This window comes from Geotrypetes seraphini, chromosome 18, assembly GCF_902459505.1.
Source record: "Geotrypetes seraphini chromosome 18, aGeoSer1.1, whole genome shotgun sequence".
Taxonomy (NCBI): Eukaryota; Metazoa; Chordata; class Amphibia; order Gymnophiona; family Dermophiidae; genus Geotrypetes; species Geotrypetes seraphini.
Genome location: NC_047101.1, coordinates 31,768,428 through 31,788,412, shown reverse-complemented (window position 1 = coordinate 31,788,412; position 19,985 = coordinate 31,768,428). Strand labels below are relative to the sequence as shown.

The 19,985-nt window shown below is 42.8% G+C and overlaps 1 protein-coding gene across 1 annotated transcript in view; it reads left to right on the top strand.

Moving 5' to 3' along the window:
* LOC117351842 (proton-coupled amino acid transporter 1-like) overlaps window positions 1-19,985 on the top strand; it is a 78,051-nt gene that overhangs the window by 17,584 nt on the left and 40,482 nt on the right. The window contains exons 4-6 of the mRNA XM_033927687.1: window positions 9,219-9,405; window positions 15,619-15,756; window positions 18,720-18,810. Of these exons, the coding sequence (XP_033783578.1) occupies window positions 15,623-15,756; window positions 18,720-18,810 (225 nt within the window). The 5' untranslated portion in view covers window positions 9,219-9,405; window positions 15,619-15,622. The remainder of the gene's footprint in view (window positions 1-9,218; window positions 9,406-15,618; window positions 15,757-18,719; window positions 18,811-19,985) is intronic.

Here is a 19,985-nt window from a genome sequence, read left to right as displayed (position 1 = left end):
GTTGTAGGTTTCCGGGTCTCACTGCGTCTTGTCAGGTAAAAACCGATGTTTCAGCCACTATGCTGTGGCTTTCTTTAGGGTATGCTATGAGGTCTGAAGTTTGTAAATAGTGGGTTCACTGACCTGATGGGGAACAGGGCAGTCCATTGGTCACGATTTCAATTTTGGTGGGAAATCAGTTGGTCTCTTGTTTTTCCCCCATGGAATGGAAAAGTCTCTGGGTGACCAAAGCCGTTTGCATATTATATACAGGCACTTATTTTGTACCTGGGGCAATGGAGGGTTAAGTGACTTGTCCAGAGGAGCTGCAGCGGGAATTGATGTATTGTATTTGAATTATGTAGTTTTGTAAACCGCTTAACCCTTTCAGGACCATAAGGATCGTAGGCCAATTTTTGTGGTTTTGACGACATTTTTATGGTAAAAAGGGCTTGCAGATGCCAAAAAATTGATTTTTTTTGTGAAATATCATTATTTTTATTTTAAAAAAATCACACTTCTGGCTTATGGACAGTGTGGCAAGTGAATCTTCTCGTCAATCTGGCAACGACGCTAATGAATGAATGTCGGAACCAGTTTGTTTACATAAAGGCAGTATCCTATGGAATCCGTACATATCAAATTTAGAACTGTAGACTATCCCAATCACAATTGATAGGATTTTAAAGTTATGGGACAAATATGTCCCTTGGTCCTGAAAGGGTTAATGCTTTGGTATAAGTGGTATATTAAGAAAATCAATCCAATCCCTGGTTTGCAGGTCAATGCACTAACCACTAGGCCACACCTCCACTCTGAATTTAGAAGGCTAAAATTGGCAAGAACTGTTCAGCTGATGCCAGATGGGGGTCTGAAAACAAACCAACTGAAGTGTTTATGTGAAGGCATTCTTTTACAGTATTAATCTGTAGCGTCATAACAAGATGCAAGCTCTGCTTATTCTCCAGTACTACAGTACGTTAATCCTGAACCTGCTCCAGCATGCCTCACAATTGGGTACAACCTGTGCTTGGAAGGATGGGAGTAGAAATCAGGAAGTCAACAAGCGGTAGATAACAGAAATGGAACATAAGAGGACATGACTCCTCGATTAATACTGTCCAGAGAATGACTGAAGGGCTGAAATTCAACTGAAAATCTTCCTAAATATACCCCCCCCCCTCCCCATGTTACAAAACCATAGTGCGGTTTTTAGCGCTGGCTGCGGCAGTAACAGCTCTGATGCTCATAGGAATTCCATGAGCATTGAAGTTGTTAATATAAAAATAAATTTCTAAGGGTAGAACTTTGGAAGAGGGAGAGATTAAACTCCACCCGGTCATGCCAGATTCACCTAGAATAAGAATTATGAATACACATTTTGTTAGTGCACATTCAGTTTCTTAGCACCTCTTTAAAAATTAATACATCAACTTAGCTTGTGTCACCCATGAATTAACATGCCTTCAGTAGATTAGCACCTATTAAAAAGTTCTAACACTCAAAATGTTTATCAAAATTCATGTGTGACACAACCAACAAAAAGATTATAAATAGGGGAAAAACCCAAATATACTGGAAATAAACCAAAAGTTTGCCCTGTGCACATCCCTACCAGGAAGACAAAGGATCAAGACTATGTGATGGGGAAGAAGCTGGAAAATGAAGGCTAAATGGAAGCCTGAGCTGATACTGGTATGAGATGTCCTGCTGGTGAATGTGGACTCTTGTACAGCACAAAAACACTGAAACAAAAAAACACAAGTGTCTGGATGGATTAAAAAAAAAAAATATATTAAAAACAATTGTTGCTTTGCAGTTGTAGTCAACTGTAGATGAGGTGAAAAAGTATACAGGAACTCTTATTGCTTTGCAACTATGATCAACTGTAGACGATGTGAGAAGATGTATTAGGACCCAAAACAGTCCAGGTTTCAGCAGCACACGCCTTCATCAGCAGTCCATATGTCCAAAGGTTACATCGAATGTACATAAAATTGTGATACTGCTAAGCATCTGGGGGGAAAAACCACAGCAGTGTGTGGCAGAGAACATCAAAGATCAAAGAGAAGAACTATGGACTCTGTACAGAGCGATCGACAAAAACCAGTCCAGAAGAGAATTGAGTCTGAAGATTGAGGACAGAATTCAGTAAATGGTGTCCAAAGTTAGGCACTGGGATGATCCATTCTAAGCTAGGATTCTACGAGAAGGACACTGGCCCAATCAAATGGAAGAAACTGCCAGTTGGGAATCAGAAGAACTTGACAGTCTTCAAGTGTTTAGAGGCAGATTTGGGACCATGAGTATTTTGTAACAGTTTGGACTTTTTTGCATGTTACCTGTGTTTTGGATTAGGTATGAGGACTGATTGAAAAGTAATGATAGAGAATGTCAGATAAAGACCTGAACAGTCCATCCAGTCTGTTCAAAAGCCACATGCATGATTAAATTGTCTTTCTTGGCATTTCTGGGTCATAGACTGTAGAAGTCTGCTTGGTACTGTCTATAAGTTCCAACTACTGGAGTTGCTGTTGAAGCTTATTCCAGCCTATCCAAACCATCATGTCATTTATGTGACATAGACTGTAAAAGTCTGCCTAGCCACTATCCTTACGTTTCAAATGATTGGAGTTTCTTTTGAAGCCCTTCCCAGCCCATCCTAAACCGAATTGCCATATACGAGACATAAGACCATGCAAGTCTTCCCAATACTGGCCTTGGTTCTTCACAGTCAAAGTTGCCATCTGAGCACCACTCGACACATCAAACAAACATGCAACCATTTAAGGTTTTGTATTTTTATAACATTCATTAGAGATCCTCTGTGTTCACTCCACATCTTTTTGAATTCTGTCAGTGTTTATGTTTCCACAATCTTCCTTGGGAGGGCATTCCAGGCATCAACCACCATCTCTGTGAAAAAGAATTTCCTGACATTACTCCTCAGTCTACTACTACCACCGTGTTTCCCCGAAAATAAGACCTACCCCGAAAATATGCCCTAGTAGGATATTCAGGGTAGGTCTTAATATAAGCCCTACCCCAAAAATAAGCTCTAGTCCTGGGATTTGCCAGCAGTTCCCCTTGCCTCCCTCCCATCCCATCCCTTGTGCAGCAGAACCCTTGAGCAAGCACCGCCCCCCCCCCCCCCCGAGCACCCGCCCCCGCTGCACAGCCGAACCCCCATCCTTCCCTCCCTCCCATCCGAACCCTGCCGACAGTGAGCGAGCCATAGTACATACCTCCCTAAGCAGCGTCAGGCCAGCAGTACTCTAAAAAGGCTGTTTTGGCCTTATCCGCCCATGAATTCACTCTGCCGCATTACTGATGATGTCATCAGTAATGAGGCAGAGTGAATTCACGGACGGACAAGGCCGAAGCAGCCTGTTTAGAGTGCTGCCGGCCCGATGCTGCTTAGGGAGGTATTTAGGGCTCGCTCGCGGTCGGTGGGGTTTGGATGGGAGGGAGGGAAGGATGGGGGGTTTGGTTGTGGGGGCAGATGCTCGCTCAAGGGTTCTGCTGCACAAGGGATGGGAGGGAAGGGAAGCTGGGCAAGCGTCCTGCTGCACGAGGGATGGGAGGGTAGGATAGAAGCTGCATATGTGGGGGAGAGAAAGGAAAGAGAAAAAATTGGGGTAAAGGAGAGGAAGGGAGAAATGATCATGTACATACCCCGAAAATAAGACCTAGGGCTCCTTTTACGAAGCCGCATTAGCGGCTTTATCGCACGTAACTTTTTAGTGTGCGCTAACCCCTGCGCTAGCCGAAAAACTACCGACTGCTCAAGAGGAGGCAGTAGCGGCTAGCACAGCGCATTAAACCGCTAACGCGGCTTCATAAAAGGAGCCCCTGGTGCGTTTTTTGGGCCTAAAATATAAGACACTGTCTTATTTTCAGGAAAACACGGTTCTACTATTAATTATTTCTATAGCACTATCAGACCCACGCAGCACTGCACAGAGTCACAAAGAGTAAGAAAACAGTCCCTGCTCAAAAGAGCTTACAATCCAAACAGCCAAGACAGACAAACAGGATGTCATGGATACAATTAAGGGGAACAAATCAGCTGGCTGGGTTGGAGGACAGAGGAGTAGGGTTAAGGATTACCATCCTACAACCTCAATTCATGTCTTCTAGTTTTATGATTTTCCTTTCTCTGGAAAAGATTTGTTTCTATATTACTTTATTTATTTAACACATTTATATACTGGCAGAAATCTAGGCGGTTTCCAATTAATATTTGTATCCTATCTCCGTTGTCCATTCTCTCCTCTAGGTACAGTATATTCAGGTCTTCCAGTCTCTTCTCACAATTCTTTTGGTGCAAGTCCCAAGCCTTTTTTTTGCCTTTATCTGGACTACTAGTCTTTTTACATCCTTGGCAAGATATGGCCTCCAAAACTGAACACAGTACTCCAAGTGGGGCTTCTCCAATGACTTGTACTAGGGCATCAACACCTCTTTTCTTCTGCTGTTGAGTCAGCTAAGCTCAAAACAAATTGGTCTTTACCAGTTTTTTTCTCCCCAGCGGATGGTGTTAAAAATGGGGTTGCTGTGTTGATACATAATCATCCGGATATAAGTTTTATCCCATCATACCGATTTACACGAAAGATGGATTAAGATTAGTTTGCTTATTAACGGGAAAGCTGTTTCGGTTTTAAATATCTGTGGCCCGAATGGAGATGACTTCAATACCATTTTGGATCCAGAATTGGATAGGGAAACTCGTTCCCTCATGCAACATTCTCTAGGATTGAATTTTTTCTCGTTAGCAAATCTCTGATGTCTTATGTTAATACGGTAGAGATAAAAGATTTTGGCATTTGATCATGCGGTTGTGCTGTTGCAGGTTAAAAGTTTATGTACAGCACGTGCATAGGGTCCTTGGAGATTTGATATTTCTCTTCTTTTGCAGGGGGGATTTTAATGTTAAAATGAGATGCAATTCAATTATTTTTTGAGTTAAACAAACCCTCTGACTCTCCTTGGCACTTTATTTGGGACTCTTTTAAGGCGTATGTTAGGGGGATTGCCATATCTCATTCTGCTTTCGTACATAAGGAAAAATATGAAGCATGTGAATAATATGGAAACTCTTATTAAGGACTTGGAGAAAACATTTCAGGAAAATCCGAGTAATTTAGAGACTTTGACCTGTTTACAAAAAGAAACCTACTCTTATAATCTTGCTTTGGCAAGGAGTGCTAGTAAACAGGTATTCATGCATCATGACACCTGCAGATGACACCAAACTATACAGCAGGGCTCAAACCAGGGGAGACTGCGAAAATCTCCAAAAGGATCTAACGCAGCTGGAAAAGTGGGCCGAAAAATGGCAAATGAGCTTCAACATAGGGAAATGCAAGGTCATGCACGTGGGGAAAAAGAACCCGATGTTCACATACAGAATGGGGGGAACACCGCTAGGGGTCAGTAACCTGGAGAGAGACCTGGGAGTGATGGTAGACGCAACACTGAAGGCATCGGCGCAGTGCGCTACAGCCTCAAAGAAAGCTAACAGAATGTTGGGTATCATTAAGAAGGGTATTACGATCAGGACGAAGGAAGTCATCATGCCGCTGTATCGTGCAATGGTGCGGCCGCATCTGGAGTACTGTGTCCAGTACTGGTCGCCGTACCTCAAGAAGGACATGGCAGTACTTGAGGGAGTACAGAGAAGAGCAACTAAACTGATAAAGGGAATGGAAAATCTCCCATATACCGACAGATTGAAGCAGTTGGGACTTTTCTCCCTGGAAAAGCGGAGACTTAGAGGAGACATGATAGAAACCTTCAAGATCCTGAAGGGCATAGAAAAAGTAGACAGGGACAGATTTTTCAAATTAAGGACCACCACAAGTACAAGGGGGCACTCGGAGAAATTGAAAGGGGACAGGTTTAAAACAAACGCTAGGAAGTTCTTTTTCACTCAGAGGGTGGTGGATACATGGAACGTGCTTCCAGAGGCTGTTGTAGACAAGAAAACATTAAATGGTTTCAAAGAAGGTTTGGATAGATTCCTAGAAGAAAAAGGGATTGAAGGGTATAGATAGGTATAGACCACTACTCAGGCAATGGGCCTGATGGGCCGCCGCGGGAGCGGACCGCTGGGCAGGATGGACCTATGGTCTGCCTCAGCGGAGGCAACTTCTTATGTTCTTATGTGACTTATGCCAATAATAACAGATGTGGACATAAACTAGCACAATATTTTAAGGCTTAAAAGAGCTCCACTTATGTGCATGCTATACAGAATAATCAGGGAGTAGTGGTCAATTCAGATTCTGAAATTATTCAATGTTTTGGGGATTTTTATCAACTTCTGCATACTTCTGAATTGAGTGAACATGTGGATCCATCTACTTTTCTTGGTAATCTTGAAAATGTCACCGTGTCTGTGGGATCTTGTGGAAGGATGTGACAAATTCAGAAATTGTTGATGCGATTGGGAATCTGGCTAGGGTCCATCTTGGAGTTTAGCGCCCAAGAGAAGGATCTGGGTATCATTGTAGACAATACGATGAAACCTTCCGCCCAATGTGCCGCAGTGGCCAAAAAAGCAAACAAGATGCTAGGAATTATTTTAAAAGGGGTGGTTAACAAGACTAAGAATGTCATATTGCCCCTGTATCACTCCATGGTGTGATCTCATCTGGAGTATTGTGTTCAATTCTGGTCTCCTTATTTCTTTTTTTTTTTTTAATTCTTTATTCAGTTTTAACTCTTGCAACAAGTGTACAATATTCAATCAGATAATTCGTACAAATCTCTTGACATTCTAACAATGATTGTCAAATGCATATAAAAAAGACCCCTCCCCCACCCATCCCATTCATCAGGAATAAACCCATTATTCCTTCCCAAGGGACCCTCAGTCACAAGGGGGCACCCGCTCAAACTCAGAGGAGGGAAATTTAGTGGTGACATCAGGAAGTATTTCTTCACAGAAAGAGTGGTAGATCACTGGAACAAACTTCCGACGCAGGTAATCAAGGCCACCAGCGTGCTCGACTTTAAAAATAAATGGGACATCCATGTGGGTTCCCTACGTGGGTCGAGCAGCACTCAGACTTAATGGGGTGGGTCAGTAGAGTGGGCAGACTTGATGGGCTGTAGCCCTTTTCTGCCGTCACCTTTCTATGTTTCTATATTAAATCACATAACATACCTCCCCATCCCCACATTAAATATAGTCCTATGTAATAAAAAGGTGTCCAAGGTATCTAATCATTAGAATATGCAATCAATGGCCCCCAAATCTTTTTGATGGCCTCCTTATTTCAAGAAAGATATAGTGGCGCTTGAAAAGGTTCAAAGAAGAACGACCAAGATGGTAAAGGGGATGGAACTCCTCTCCTCTCTCCCCCCCATGTGTAGCAGCTTTCCTCCCTCCCTCCCATCCCCTTATACCATCCCTCCTATTCCCCTGTGCAGCACCTTCAGACCACCACCACTCCACCCCCCAACTTCGGGCCTCCTAAAGTAGCAGCAGCAGTGGTGGTGGCTGGCTGGCTGAGGCACTGTGGTGAACAGGCAGCTTGCAGCTGCAGAGGGAATGCCCTGGCGGGGAAGGCCAGGAGCAGCCTGCTTCTGCTGCCTGGCCACCACTACCATTGCAGCTGCTGCTTTAGGAGGCATGTCAGGAATCACGGAATTGGTGAGTCTGATTTTTTTAGAAAGTGAATCGATTTGAACTGGGCAGTGCAATCCTACTACTGCTTAGCAAGGGCAAAGCTGCTAGAACCTAGGCATCCTCCTACCCCTGTAGCTATTTAATTAAATTAATTTTGGCCCCTTTTTTTATCAAGACGCGTTAAGGTTTTTTATCGCTGGCCAATGCGGTAAAAGCTTCAATGTTCATAGAATTCCTATGAATGTCGTAGCTTTTACTGCAGTGGAATTGTGTTTTTCATGCAATCTATTTCTGTTTCTGTAGTTTTGGAATTTTTGCCAATGTATATATAGAGTTACAGCCCTGAACTCTAAATTCTTACTTGGCATTGAAAGGACCCCTGCTGGACACCTGGTGTCTTTTCCTGTCTTAAGTCTGGACTACGAGGTCAGGCGCAAGATGTAGAAGCAGAGGGGATGCTGGGAACCAGTGATCATAATATGATCCGCTTCGACATGGATGCAGGGACACAACATCGATCTTGAACGACGGCCACGGCACTTAACTTCCGAAAAGGGAATTACGAAGGGATGAGACTCATGGTGGGGAAGAAGATCAAGAAAAGGATAAGCACTGTTAAAACGTTAGAGCAGGCATGGTCCCTTTTTAAGGACACAATCACCAAGATGCAAAATCAATATAAATCAATAAGGGATCCATAAGGAAAAAAGAACAAAGAACCGGCATGGCTCACTGTTGTGGTAGAGGAAGTGATCAGAGACAAGAAGACTTCGTTTAAGGAATGGAAAAAGTCAAAAACGGATGAAAACTGGAAAAAGCACAAACAACTCTTATGTTCTTATGTTCTAGAATGTGGAGAGATGGATTTCCCCTAGAGAAATAGAGAATTCTCATTGCACTGTCTACCTGGATATGTGACAATAAGGTTCAAGCTATAGGTGGCACCACTTCATTGGACTAACTTAACACCTCTGTGACAAGCTTTCAGACCAATGATCAAACAATGAGCTTAAATAGTGCAAGCTGTCTGCATATGTCATTAAGAGTGAGTGGGTGATACAGAAAGGGATTGAATTGTAGAGGCTTGAGGCAGGAAGCAGCTGAAAAGGTCCTACCTGGTCATAGGTGAGAAAGACAATGTCTCTATTAAATCCTTTTGTGTTAGTTTCAAAGTGTCTGATCATTTTAATTTTAAAAATTCTGTTTTTCAATACCACTGAAGTTCCTTTAAGTAGCTTCATTGAAAGAGTGATCTTCCTTTGAGAAATGTTCACCTGTTGAGATGTCTTTCTGTTTTCTGTATCAGAAGAAAATAGTATGGCAGCTTAAAATATTAGAAGTAGAATACCTAAGATATCATTTAATATCTGTTATGTACTCTAAATTTTCAAGCACGTAGTCTTAGTTATCACAAATATTTATCTCACTGAGGTAAATGATTATAACAGCTATGTGCTTGAAAATTTATCGTTATATGATTACCTCATGTGTTTATAAAGTTTATATTTGGAACCAAAATTTGTTTTGAAAGTTTGCACATTTAGAATTCTTCCACTCAGTTTTTTCACACTTCATAAAAGGTTTTTCTTTTTTTTCACAGTTGGAAGAGAGTCACTGTGGTTTATTTTCCGTGGACGATGCTTGTATCTGTAAGCGCTTTTTCCTATTTTCAGTGAACAATGAAGATTTCTAAAGCAAAAGTGGACCTTGTTACACCTGCAGGAACCAAGAGTGTTCTCTGATTCTTTCTCCGGATGATAAAACTGCTGCTTTGGGTTCGTTACATGGTAAGACACAACATCTCAGCTGGACAAAAGTGAGAGGGAAAGTTTGAGTTTAAAGAGTTTCAAAGGTAATGAATTGGCTGTAAAGCATACAGCTTATAGAGATGGGCTGTTTGAAATTACTTGGAAATTCCAATATTCCAATAACATATCCCATGTAGCTGCATGTTGATAACAAACAGAAATAAGAAGAAAAAAACTGACATTTTCTAGGTTTTTTTTTCCCATTTGCAAATAGTGCACACGTGGAGGGGCATAATCAAACACAAACGTCTAAGTCCGTTATGGGCCTAGGGCGCTAGTTGCCCAAAGTCGGCAACATCCAAAGTCCATTCTTGAAAAATACATCCAAATTTATTTATTTTTTTAATCGTCTACATCTACGTTCATCCATTTGAACATCCAGACCGCTAATCTTTATACTACATTCTCGTCCAAGTCAAAAATGCCTAGAACAAGATCTTTTGGATGTGGGAGGGGCCAGCAAAGGGATGGACTGGCCACACAGACAAGGCAACAGAGTAGTGGGGCACCTTACAGGGAACTGCTGTGAACGTCACAAAAAGGGTGCCACATAAACATCTCACGAGAACCCCCTTACAGGTCATGGTGAGTCTCCCCCCAACCCACTATACCCACCTGTCTAGGCTGCAGGTGCCACCTATATGGCAGTACAGTAGGGTTTTGGGTGCACATTTTCCAGCATGAATGCAGTGGGTTAGAGTGGCTTATGGGCCTGGGTCCTCCTCTCTATGGTTCACTAGCCCCACCCACCAGGCTACATAAGCCACCTCTGTGCAGCTCTACTAGACTTTGCTATGCCAGGTGCTAATGTTCTGGAGGCAGGTATGAATTCCTTTCATACACTACAAAACTAAGAAGGGTAAGACCCCACTTCTTCTAACAGCACTACAGGATACAAGTGCAGTCAATGATATTTTCACTACTAGACTACTGCAATGCTCTACTCTCAGGTGTCTCTGTGAAATTAATGAAAAACCAGCTGATACAAAATATTGCAGCGAAACTCATACACTACAAATCAAGAATTGACCATGTTCCACCACTGCTTATAGAAAACATTATAGCCTTACTGGATCAGATCAATGATCTATCTAGCCCAGTATCCCATCTTCATGGTGGCCAATCCAGGTCACAAGTATCTAGCAAAAACCCAAATAGTAGCAATATTCCATGCTACTGATCCAGAGCAGCAGTGGCTTCCCCATGCCTGTCTCAATAGCAGAATATAGACTTTTTCTCCAAATCTTTTTTAATACCAACTATGTTAGCCGCTCTTACCACATCCTCTGGAAAAACACGTTCCAGAGCTGAACTATTCTTTAAGTGAAACAATATTTTCTCCTATTGGTTTTAAAAGTATTTCTCTGTAACTTCATTGAGTGTCCCCTAGGCTTTGTAATTTTTGATGGAGTAAAAAAAAAAAAACAAAACCCCACAAAAAAAACCATCCACTTGACGATCTTACTGCGCTTCTTCGAGGGAGTAAACAGGCAGATAGACAAGGGTGACCTGGTCAACATTGTATATCTGGATTTTGAGAAAGCGTTTGACAAAGTCCCGCATTAACGACTAAAAATACTCGGACTGGAAAAGCGTCACGAGTAGAGTGCCGCAGGGTTCGGTGCTTGGACCCGCGCTCTTCAACACATTTATAAAGGACCTGGAAATTGGTACGACGAGCGAGGTGATTAAATTTGCAGATGAAACAAAGTTATTCTGAAGGATTGCGAAGACCTGCAATGTGACAAACACGCTCGAGAAATGGGCCACGACAAGACAAATGAGGTTATACGTAGATAAGTGTAAGGTGGTGCATGTCGGTAACAAAAATCTTATACACGAATACAGGATGTCCGGTGCGGTCCTCGAAGAGACCCCCCAGGAAAGAGACTTGGGAGTACTGGTTGACAAATCAATGAAGTCGTCCATTCAATGTGCGGCGGCGGCAAAAAGGGTGAACAGAATGCTAAAAATGATTAAGAAGATTATCATGCCGCTGTACCAGGCCATGGTACGCCCCAACCTGGAATACTGCATCCAGCACTGGTCGCCGTACATGAAGAAGGACACAGTACTACTCGAAAGGGTCCAGAGAATAGCAGCTACAATGGCTAAGGGCTGGAGGAGTTGCCGTACAGTGAGAGATTAGAGAAACTAGGCCTCTTCTCCCTTGAAAAGAGGAGACTGAGAGGGGAGATGATCGAAACATTCAAGATAATGAAGGGAATAGACTTAGTAGATAAAGACAGGTTGTTCACCCTCTCCAAGGTAGAGAGAACGAGAGGGCACTCTTTTTTCATTTTTATTTTTATTTTTTTTCAATTTAAAAGATGGGCATTTTATTGCAAAGGCTGAATATATTACTTATTCTTAGATACACCAACTGTGCGACCCCGGTATCCAGTGGGCTTTGTGTGTTGACCACGCACACGTAAACCCCAGAAATGCCACAGACCCCTGTGAGCATGGATCTTCTTCAGCCGTTTCAAGTCTTCACAGAGCTTGTTGGACACTCTCTAAATTTAAAAGGGGGTAGATTCTGTACAAACGTAAGGAAGTTCTTCTTCACCCAGAGAGTGGTAGAAAACTGGAACGCTCTTCCGGAGGCTGTTATAGGGGGGAAACAGCCTCCAGGGATTCAAGACAAAGTTAGACAAGTTCCTGCTGAACCAGAATGTACACCGGTAAGGCTAGACTCAAGTAGGGTTCTGGTCTTTGACCTAAGGGCCGCCACGGGAGCGGACTGCTGGGCATGATGGACCACTGGTCTGACCCAGCAGTAGCAATTCTTATGTTCTTATGACATAAACACACATGTATCTCCCACATTTCACTCTCCTCTTGGGTTATGTCATAAATGCAAAGTTCTTCTCTGTAGAGGGTCCTGAAACACCTGGGCAAGTGGTTTTCCACAGTTATCTCTAGAGGAGAACTGTGCAGGGGGCATTTTAGTTAATTTCCTTTTCAGAGATCCAGGCCTTGTAGTGTGATGAAGAGTCCTTATCTGGCACAAATGATGGTGAGGGAGTATCACCAGTATGGCGGGGTGGGGGGGAGGGTCAATGAATTATTAGTAAGACCAGGGAGAGTCAGCCGTCTAATGTTCTAACATTCCTTTGTGCTAGCCTATGCTAAGGTAAAGATGGTATTAGTATGCTAAGTCAAACATCTGTTTGCTCATGGGGATGTACTGGGGAGAACTTTAAGCCCTTTGGTACTAGGGGAAGACAAACCAAAAAAAGGAGAGGCAAACCCTATGGAAGGCCAAAGGTAAAGACAGAAAAAGAAGTAATGGTGGAGCAATGGGTTTGTGATATCACCACTTCTCCTTAAGAACACTTCTCACAATATCAGGTCCACCTTAAAACCCCTAGTACTGCCCAAGGGAGAAGTGACACAAGAGGGGTGGAACTAGGAGGGCATGGTTAAGGAGGACCAGAGGGAAGCAGTGGCACCCACTGCAGATGCCTCCACCCTGAAGCTGAGAAAGTGCAACCATTACGTTCAGGGTAGGCCAGGTTCAGCTTGGAACCTTGTCGAGTTTACGTCTTGTTTTGACCAGGACCACTGCAGGCCAGCCATATGGACCTGCTAGATACTGCAACAGTTTTTCTGCAGACACCAGTTCTTGCCTTACTTTCACCAACACTTCTTAACGTTTTGACTCAAGTGCAAGTGTTCATGGTGTCAACATTCAAGACAGGTTTTATTTATATCTCTGACATTGAATGAATACTGACCTGGGCCCCTGAAGAAGGCCTTTTGCCAAAACACAGACTGTGTAGGGTCCGTATTACATCACACGCCAGTTATTCATAAGTGGAGATCATTTTATTTTCACAGTTTTTATTTTATTTTACTTGTCTCAATAAATGCCTTGTCAAGATCATTGCATTCCACATTTTTTTCTTTTGTGTTTGCAAACAAATTTAACCAGTCTGAGTCTAGCTACATCATATGATCACCTTCCTTAAGAGAGAAAAGCATATAAAACCCTTGCTTAGAAAATGAGGTTAATCCTGAGCACTTAGATATCTATCTTCCTTTCAGCCGTATAGGGTACCATGCCTATATGTTTGCCTTTGGAGGGTAGTATCCAGCTTCTGCTAGAATTTGGGCAATTTCCTTTCACTCTGGAAAAGCTAGGTGGCATAGGCCAGGTCAGAGGTTGCTATTTTCAAGTTGAGTATACAGTAGTCCCTTTTGTTCCTTTTGAATTTAGATAGGTCACAAAAGTGGATATGAGTCACAAAAGTGATGCAGCATATCTAGGGCACAGGTGTCAAACTCAAGGCCCACGGGCGGAATCCAGCCCGCCTGGGAGTTTTATGCAGCTCGCGGTCCAATATCCCCGGTGTTATCTTGTGGCCGGCTCCTTCCTCCTCACAGCCGCAGTGTGCACAAAGCAGTGTGCAGTGGCTCCTCGTGCCTCATCCAGAAGCATTCCCTCTGATATTGCGATGTCAGAGAGAAGGCTTCTGGTTCAGGCGCAGAACGTGTGAGGAGCCTCTGCACGTGACTTCATGCACACTGCAGCTGTGAGGAGGAGGGAGCCAGCCACAAGATAACACCGGGGGCATCGGACCGTGGGCCGCATAAAACGGCCAGGTGGGAGCCGGCCAGAAGGTAAGACACCCGCTGGAGGGAGGCATAGCATGGAGGGAGGGAGACAAAGGTAGGGGGAATGATTTTTATTTTCAATTTATTGTTTGAATTGTGTCAATTTTGAGAATTTTTATCTGCTGTCTATATTTTGCACTGCTCAAGAAGAAATACATTTGTTTCTTTTTCTCTGGGGATTGTATTGCATGCAGTCTTGAATCTTAGGTTTTCTTTTTTATATATTAGTACTTTTAGGGCTCCTTTTATGAAGGCGCAGTAGAGGTTTAACACGCATAATACCGTGCGCTAAACAGCCGGCCGCGCTAGCCTCCTCTTGAGAGGCGGTAGTTTATTGGCTAGCACGGGGGTTAGCGCATGATGAAAAGTCACGTGCGCTGAAGCCGCTACTGTGGCTTTGTAAAAGGGACCCTTCGTTTTTAGTACCGTGTTTGCATAGGGGTTATCTGTGTTCTGGTAGGAATGAATGTTGAGAAACATACAGTGTGCTTTGTGTAGTTTAATTTTGTGGTTAACCATTATGTGTTAATGAGACTATATGAGAAAAAAGAATGGAAAAAATGGTGTTATAATTAGTACTATAATGGGGCGGGGTCTGGGGTGGAGATTGGGTGGTCTGCCCACGACGTAACCTGTATTTTGGAATTTGGCTCCTTAATGTGATTGAGTTTAACATCCCTGATCTAGGGCATCAAGTTACAAAGAAGTCAAGGAGGCAGATGCCTTGGTCTTCACCAACAAGAGTTTGCAAGCACTTTGAAGGTTCAGGTGTCCTTATAGGCAGTGCCCAAATCTCTTTCCAGAAGATGTCAGGACAGAGGCCTTATCTCCATTGCATTTCTACTCTAAGCACTTAAGTTTGGGTATTTAGGCTCGGAAAGTCTTTATCTTTGGCACAAGAGTCATGAGAGCTGTCATGGTTTGTTTGCCTGGTCTAGATGGAGCTTGAGACTCGTGCGGCATAGATAATAAGATGAAATTTAAACATACCTTTTAAGTTCTTTTCCTTAAGCCCTGCCAGAGCAGTCTAGAATATCATACCCCCAACCCCCAAGGGAAGCCACTGCACTGAATGTACAGACTGACAGTCTCAGAAGAATGAGCAGTGAGGGCCAGATTCTCTAAATGTCATCTAACCACACCTAACTTCTCAATTCACATGCAACCTAAATTTGTAATTAAAAAAAAATGATTTTAATGGGCTTTTTAAGTTGCACATGAATTTTAGTTGGGCATCGCCTAGGCACCATTTATTTGGGGCTAATTTTACTCATGGGGGTTTTATCATCTTTGGGTTACTGACCAAAGAAGGAGGTTTTCAGCTGCATCAGATTTGTTTTGGAAGAAGTGTGAGAAGCTTGAAGAAAAACTATTTTAACCTGAGTTCTTAGCTTTGACTTAGACATTCAGAAGACTGAATTCAGAATTAGCCCCCTGCAAGTGGAATGAAGTCAGCTGACATTTCTCATTGTCTCCACCTGCTGACATAACTTACACATCTGGACTTGTCTATTTAGACTCAAGGAAAGGACATTAATAAGTATGTGTAAATTTTGCATTCCTATTTTGCAGCAAAATGGTCAAAACCACGTTGGAACGTGAAAATTTCAGTGATTACAGTTCCAAAAATACCAGTCACATTGATGAGAGCTCAAGCTGTACCTCAGAATCCAGTGACCATGAGAAGCTTGACGAGGATGTTGGCACAACGTAAGCAGACACCTCTCCTTTTTATTAGACTCTCCTTCCACTATCTTGTTGGCCTTCCTTGCAAATATTTTAGCACATTTCTTTGCTAATTAAGCTCATGTCACTTTCTTTTCAGAGCATAAATTTATTTCTGCCTGTCTAGAAGGAAGTTATCAACATTAGGATGTTTTATTTTACCTTTAGCATCAGTTATTAGTAACTAGGTCTCATTGTATAAAATGAGACCTCAACTAAAATAGCACAAATTAGAGGTAAGGGAAAGAGAATGTGGGATGTCATATATCGCCTTTCTGCGCTTACAATGAAAGTGCTTTACATCTTCATTTACATGTGCACCGCCGTCCGTCTCATCTTTGGCTTGAAGAAATGGGAACACATAACCCCTTTCTACCACAAGTTCTATTTAAGTTCTCATGCATCTGCTACAAAACAGTATTTGGTATGTCACCAGATTATCTTTACCCACACTTCAACCTGAATTACAATAATAAGAGCTCCCGCAGAATAAACCTGTTCGCTTTTCCCTCATTGAAATCGTGTCATCTTAAAAGATTCTTCGAAAGAACCTTTGCTTTTCAAGCGGCCAAACTAAATTCATGGCTCACCCAAATTGTACTAGATGCCTCTTCATATCTCAACTTTACAAAGCAGATCAAAACTCAACTCTTTAACAAACCAAATCCTTAACGCACTCCACCACTTCCTTAACATACTCCACCACTTCCCTTCCCTTTCTTTTAAGATTGTTGCTCCCCCCTCCTTAAAGCTTGTATGCATCTGTCTCCTCTTAAATTCATTGTATATACTTACTGTATGTACTGTATATAATCTTTTCCCTCACTTAAATCATAAACGTATAACTAGTTTGACTTCATGATTGCTTTGTTATGTTCCTCAATTTCAACTGCATTGTCTGTATTTCATCTAACTGTTGTGAACTGCCTAGAACTCCCTGGGCATGGCGGTATACAAACATAAAATTATTATTATCTTCTCTCCTCCTCCAAACCCACTACCTGCTCCTCTGATCCAATTCCCACCCACCTACTCACTGTTATCTCTTGCACTCTCATCCCTCCTATCTGTTTCATCCTCAAACTAAACTAAACTAAACCTTGGGTTTATATACCGCACCATCTCCGTAGACGCAGAGCTCGGCACGGTTTACAGGAAATAGGATGAGAGAGGAACTCCAGTGGAGGGTTTAAGAATTAGGTGTAAAAGGGTGAAGATGGTGGGAGAGGCCTAAGAGGGGGAAGTGTTACAGTTTTGAGAATAGCCAGGTTTTTAGGTGTTTACGGAAAAGTTGGAGGGAGCTTGAGGTTCGGAGCGGGGAGGTAAGGTTATTCCAGATCTCAGTGATTCTAAAGGGGAGGGATGACCCAAGTTTGCCTGCATGAGAAATACCTTTTGTGGAAGGGAAGGATAGTTTAAGAGTTTGGGAGGATCTGGAGTTTGGGAGGATCTGGAGTTTGGGAGGATCTGGAGTATCACTATCACTATCACTCACCACTGCAACTGTTCCCAATGTCTTCAAACATGCCTTAGTTACACCTCTCATCAAAAACCCCTCACTAGACCCCCACATGCCCCTCCAACTATCACCCCCATCTCCCTCCTCCCCTTCTTATCCAAGCTTAGGATGGTTACGCTGTATATCAAGCTTAACTAAACTTGAAACTACTTGAACATGCTATTCACTTCTTTCATCTCAAGCTAAACTCACTTCAGACAGGCTTTTTCCTATTGCATTCCAAGGAAACTGCTCTTTTTAAAGTCTCCACTGACCTGTTCCTGCCCAGATCCAAAGGCCTTTGCTCTATCTTCATCCTTCTTGATCTATCTGCTGCTTTTGACTGTTGATGTGCTGTCCTCACTGGGATTTCAGGGCTCGGTTCTCTCCCATCGAACTTTCAGTGCTTACGATGGTGGATCCTCCTCCACTGCTATCCCACTATCAATCGGTGTAGCTCAAGGCTCTGCCTTGGGACCTCTCCTTTATGCCATCTATACCTGATCTCCTCCTATGATTTTCAGTATCACCTCCCAGATCTACCCCTCCACAGGAATCCAGGCCCAAATCTCAGCCTGCCTGTCTTAAATTGCTCCCTGGATGTATCACCACCATCTAAAACTGAATGTGGCTAAAACTGAGCTCCTTATCTTCCTGCCTAATTGCACCTCCCCCCCCCCTCCATTCTCTACTTCTGTGGACAACACTCTCCTCCTCCCTGTCTTGTCAGCTTGCAACCTCAGAGTTATCTTCAACTCCTCTCTCTTTCTCCGCTTGTCGCTTCTCTATTAGCTTCTTCCTCTATAACATTACCAAGATTCGACCTTTCTTTTCTATCAAGGTAAGAAACTTATCTTCTGATGTCCTCTCTGTCTGTCCAAATTAGATTGTAAGCTCTTCTGAGCAGGGACCATCTTTTACATGTTAAATGTACAGCGCTGTGTATGCCTTTCAGAGCTATAGCAATGACAAATAATAATAGTAGTGGTTATATGCCCAGTGACACAAGGATCTGCTGGTTTTTAGGCTACTCCTCCACGCCATAGAATGGAAGCCCACACTGAGAACATCTCTTAGTTGGTTATAATTTGCAAATCTCATTCTTGTGCTGTCTCTCCTTTTCACTTTTTTGCCTCTGTCAAATCCAAGTTTATTTATACTTTGATAGACCAGCCATCGACAGGTATCTGGTCGGTTTACAATGCTAAAAGAAGATTTAAAATAGTTAAAATAAAAATAGGGTAGTATATGGGCAGGACAAAGACAACGGGGAAGACGAGGATTGATACAGGAGGTGCTCGGGGAGGGAAGATTAAAAAATGCATCGAAGTTAAAATAAAAATTAAAGGGGTGGTGAGAAGGGGAGGGGAGATCAAACGGGGAAGAAAATAATTTGCTCATAGACACCTGTGCAACTGCCTAACCCTATCTGCTTTTTTTCCCAATCCAGATGGTACCAAACATTCATGCATTTGATAAAGGCGAATATTGGCACTGGATTACTGAGTCTTCCCCTGGCGATAAAGAATGCGGGTATTGTGGTAAGATTTCACTACTTCACAAGCAACAAGCTCAGATGTTATTTTTTATTTCTGTGGTGGCCTTCTTGGTAGCTCTCAGTGAGTCAGCTATTGCCAAGTACTGTATATTTGTGGGCACTCGTACCACAGTTATATGAACAAGAATTTAAGGTTACAATATTTCTTTAAGCCTTTATTTCAGCAATTTCTGGCAAATTCTATATAGTCCGCCTAACTTTTACGCTAGGTTTTACTAAGCAGCATAAAAGCATTTTACCAAGGGCTGGTGAGATAAATGCTCTGACGCTCATAGGAATTCAATGAGTGGCAGAGCATTTACCTTACTGGCTCGTGGTAAAATGCTCTTATGCTGCTTAGTAAAACCTAATTGGTTAATAGGCACTGATAACTGGCACTTAATATCTCATAATTACCATTAATTGGGAGCCCATTCTAAGCATTCACCATCCTTTCCGTGAAAGAGTATTTTCTGAGGTTACTTCTGAATTTATCCCTTCTCACATTAGAAACATAGAAAGATGACGGCAGATAAGGGCTACAAGCCCATCAAGTCTGCCCACACTATTGACCCACCCTTTTAAGTCTACTGACCCTCTTAAGTATAATTGCAATTATACTGCCACTCTACTGACCCTCTCTTTCAAGTCTATACCCTATTGATCCTATCCCTTGGCATGACTCTCGTAGGGATCCCACATGGGTATCCCATTTGTTCTTGAAGTCTGGGATGCTGCGTGCCTCGATCACCTGCACTGGAAGTTTGTTCCAATGCTCAATCACTCTTTCCGTGAAGAAGTACTTCCTGGCGTCTCCATGAAACTTCCCTCCCCTGAGTTTGAGCGGATGTCCTCTTGTAGTCGAAGGTCCCCTGAGAAGAAAGATATCATCCTCTACCTCGACCCGTCCCGTGATGTACTTAAATGTCTCAATCATGTCTCCCGTCTCCCTACGCTCCTCGAGACTATAGAGCTGCAGTTTGCTCAGTCTTTCTTCATACGGAAGACTCTTTAGCCCCGAGACGATCCTGGTGGCCATCCGCTGAACCGACTCAACTCTGAACACATCCTTACGGTAATGTGGCCTCCAGAACTGCACACAGTATTCCAAATGAGGTCTCACCATGGCTCTGTACAACAGCATCATGACTTCAGGCTTCCTGTTGACGAAGCTTCTCT